This window comes from Oxyura jamaicensis, unplaced genomic scaffold (genome assembly GCF_011077185.1).
Source record: "Oxyura jamaicensis isolate SHBP4307 breed ruddy duck unplaced genomic scaffold, BPBGC_Ojam_1.0 oxyUn_random_OJ49633, whole genome shotgun sequence".
Classification (NCBI taxonomy): domain Eukaryota; kingdom Metazoa; phylum Chordata; class Aves; order Anseriformes; family Anatidae; genus Oxyura; species Oxyura jamaicensis.
Window position 1 is genome coordinate 850 of NW_023306259.1, and position 2,285 is coordinate 3,134.

The window sequence follows — 2,285 nt, forward strand, 5'->3', positions numbered from 1 at the left end:
TCCCAACAACAATAATTGAAAACTTACCAAACCTAAGGAAAGCAAAATCAATAAGACAACTACAATATCAACAGAAGACAGGTAGTCCTGTAACATTACATTACAAGCCGTTTTTGTGGCTTGCAAAAAGATAAGTAGCTTGTTCTTTTTGAAACACTAGTTATCAATATCCTTAGGGCATGCTTTAGCTCCTGGTTCCTCAGGCTGTAGATGAGAGGGTTCAATGCTGGAGGCACCACTGCATACACAACTGCCACTACCAGATCCAGAGATGGAGAAGAGATGGATGGGGGCTTCAGATGGTCAAACATGGCTGTTCCGAGAAACAGGGAGACCACAACGATGTGAGGGAGGCACGTGGAAAAGGCTTTGTGTTGTCCCTGCTGTGAGGGAATCCTCAGCACAGCCCTGAAGATCTGCACATAAGACAGAACAATGAAAACAAAACACACCCAAAATAAAAAAGCACTAACCACAAGAACTTGAACTTCCCTTAGGTAGGAGTCTGGGCAGGAGAGCTTGAATATCTGGGGAATTTCACAGAAGAACTGGTCCAGGGCATTGCCCTGGCAGAGAGGCAGTGAAAATGTATTGGCAGTGTGCAGGACAGCATTGAGAAAGCCACTGCCCCAGGCAGCTGCTGTCATGGTGGCACAGGCTCTGCTGCTCAGGAGGGTCCCATAGTGCAGGGGCTTGCAGATGGCAATGTAGCGGTCGTAGGCCATGATGGTGAATAGATAAAATTCAGATCCAATGAAGAAGAGAAAGAGAAAGACCTGGGCAGAACATCCTTCATAGGAAATGACCCTGGTGTCCCAGAGGAAATTGGTCAAGGCTTTGGGGAGAGAGGTGGAGATGCTGCCCAGGTCGAGGAGGGCAAGGCTGAGGAGGAAGAAGTACATGGGGGTGTGGAGGTGGTGGTCGCAGACTACGGCTGTGATGATGAGGCCGTTGCCCAGGAGGGCAGCCAAGTAGATGCCCAAGAAGAGCCCAAAGTGCAGGAGCTGCAGCTCCCGTGTGTCTGCGAATGCCAGGAGGAGGAACTTGGTGATGGAGCTGCTGTCATTGGACATTTGGTGCCACTGGGCACAGGGACCTGTTCAAGGAGGAAAAGGCAATGAGAACTTCCAACAGACTTCTCTAAGATAAAAACTACTCATTTCCTCATCCAGCTCACCAAAATCCTTGCCCTCTCTCAGGAAGGGCTTTGGCAGGTCCCTTTCAGAAGCTCTGGTTGATGTTGGCAGAAGGAGACACAGGAAGCTGGGGACTCTGCCGATGGCACAGAAGGCACAGTGCTCTACAGCAACAGGCAAATAGAAACAAGGGTTGATCTCAGATTAAATCCACCTGTGATACCCAAGGTCTCTTTAGCATTTGCCATCCCAGTTCAACCAACTGCAGAGCAGGACCATGGCGATTTTGTATTTTTTGCTTTTGTTCTCTTTTCCCCACCATAATGGAGGAGGCTTTTTTTTTTTTTTTTTTTTTTTTTTTTTTAAGGTAGAAATCCTTGGCAGTTCTGCTGAACTTCAAAAGAAAGGTGTTGAGAGGCCAAGGGACTGACAGTCAGAACAGTTTCAAAATGCAGATCAACAAACTCGTTACCCTCTCTCATTTTACCCAAGAAGGAACTCAGCTCTCTTCTAGGTAAGGACACAGGGGGATCATTGCAGATGCATACATACAGCAATTTATCCAAGGTCTCCCTGGGACTCCTAGATACTATAGAGATCATAGAATGATAGAATCATAGAATGGTTTGGGTTGAAAGGGACTTTAAAGATCATCTAATTCCAACCCCCTGCCATGGGCAAAGACACCTTCCACTAGACCAGGTTCCCCAAGGCCTCATCCAACATGGCCCTGAAACAATCCAGGGAAGGGACAAACACAACTCCTCTGGACAACCTGTTCCAGTTCCTCACCATCCTCATAAGAGAGAATTTCTTCTTTAGATCTAATCTGATGCCATGGGGAGCTGTGTCATTCGGGAGGAAGGCTGCAGCCCAGCAGTAACCCCAGGAAATGGTTCAAATGCCCTAGAGAATGGGTGTCCTGAAGGGAGGGTCAGCTCCCTTGAGGGCACACACTGTTGTTCCCAGAGACCCATCATTTAGAAGGGGACATGGATGTTGTTCCTCTAGGGCATATCCACATGACAGGACCTGGAGAACTGGCTTTTGAGCTGCAGGTGAATCCTCACCAGACCCCTCCACAAGGAGACGGCAGAAATCTTTGGCAGTTCTGCTAAACTCCAAAAGAAAGGTGCTGAGAGGCCTAGG

At 48.1% G+C, this 2,285-nt stretch overlaps 1 protein-coding gene across 1 annotated transcript; it reads right to left on the reverse strand.

Annotated features, from left to right (window-relative positions):
* Positions 1 to 473: 473 nt before the first annotated feature.
* Positions 474 to 1,073, reverse strand: LOC118158855 (olfactory receptor 14C36-like; the record flags this gene model as incomplete). The annotated part of the gene is made up of 1 exon (XM_035313537.1): positions 474 to 1,073. A coding segment is annotated over exon 1 (600 nt), but the record flags the coding sequence as incomplete, so codon positions are not given.
* Between the last annotated feature and the right edge of the window lie 1,212 nt (positions 1,074 to 2,285).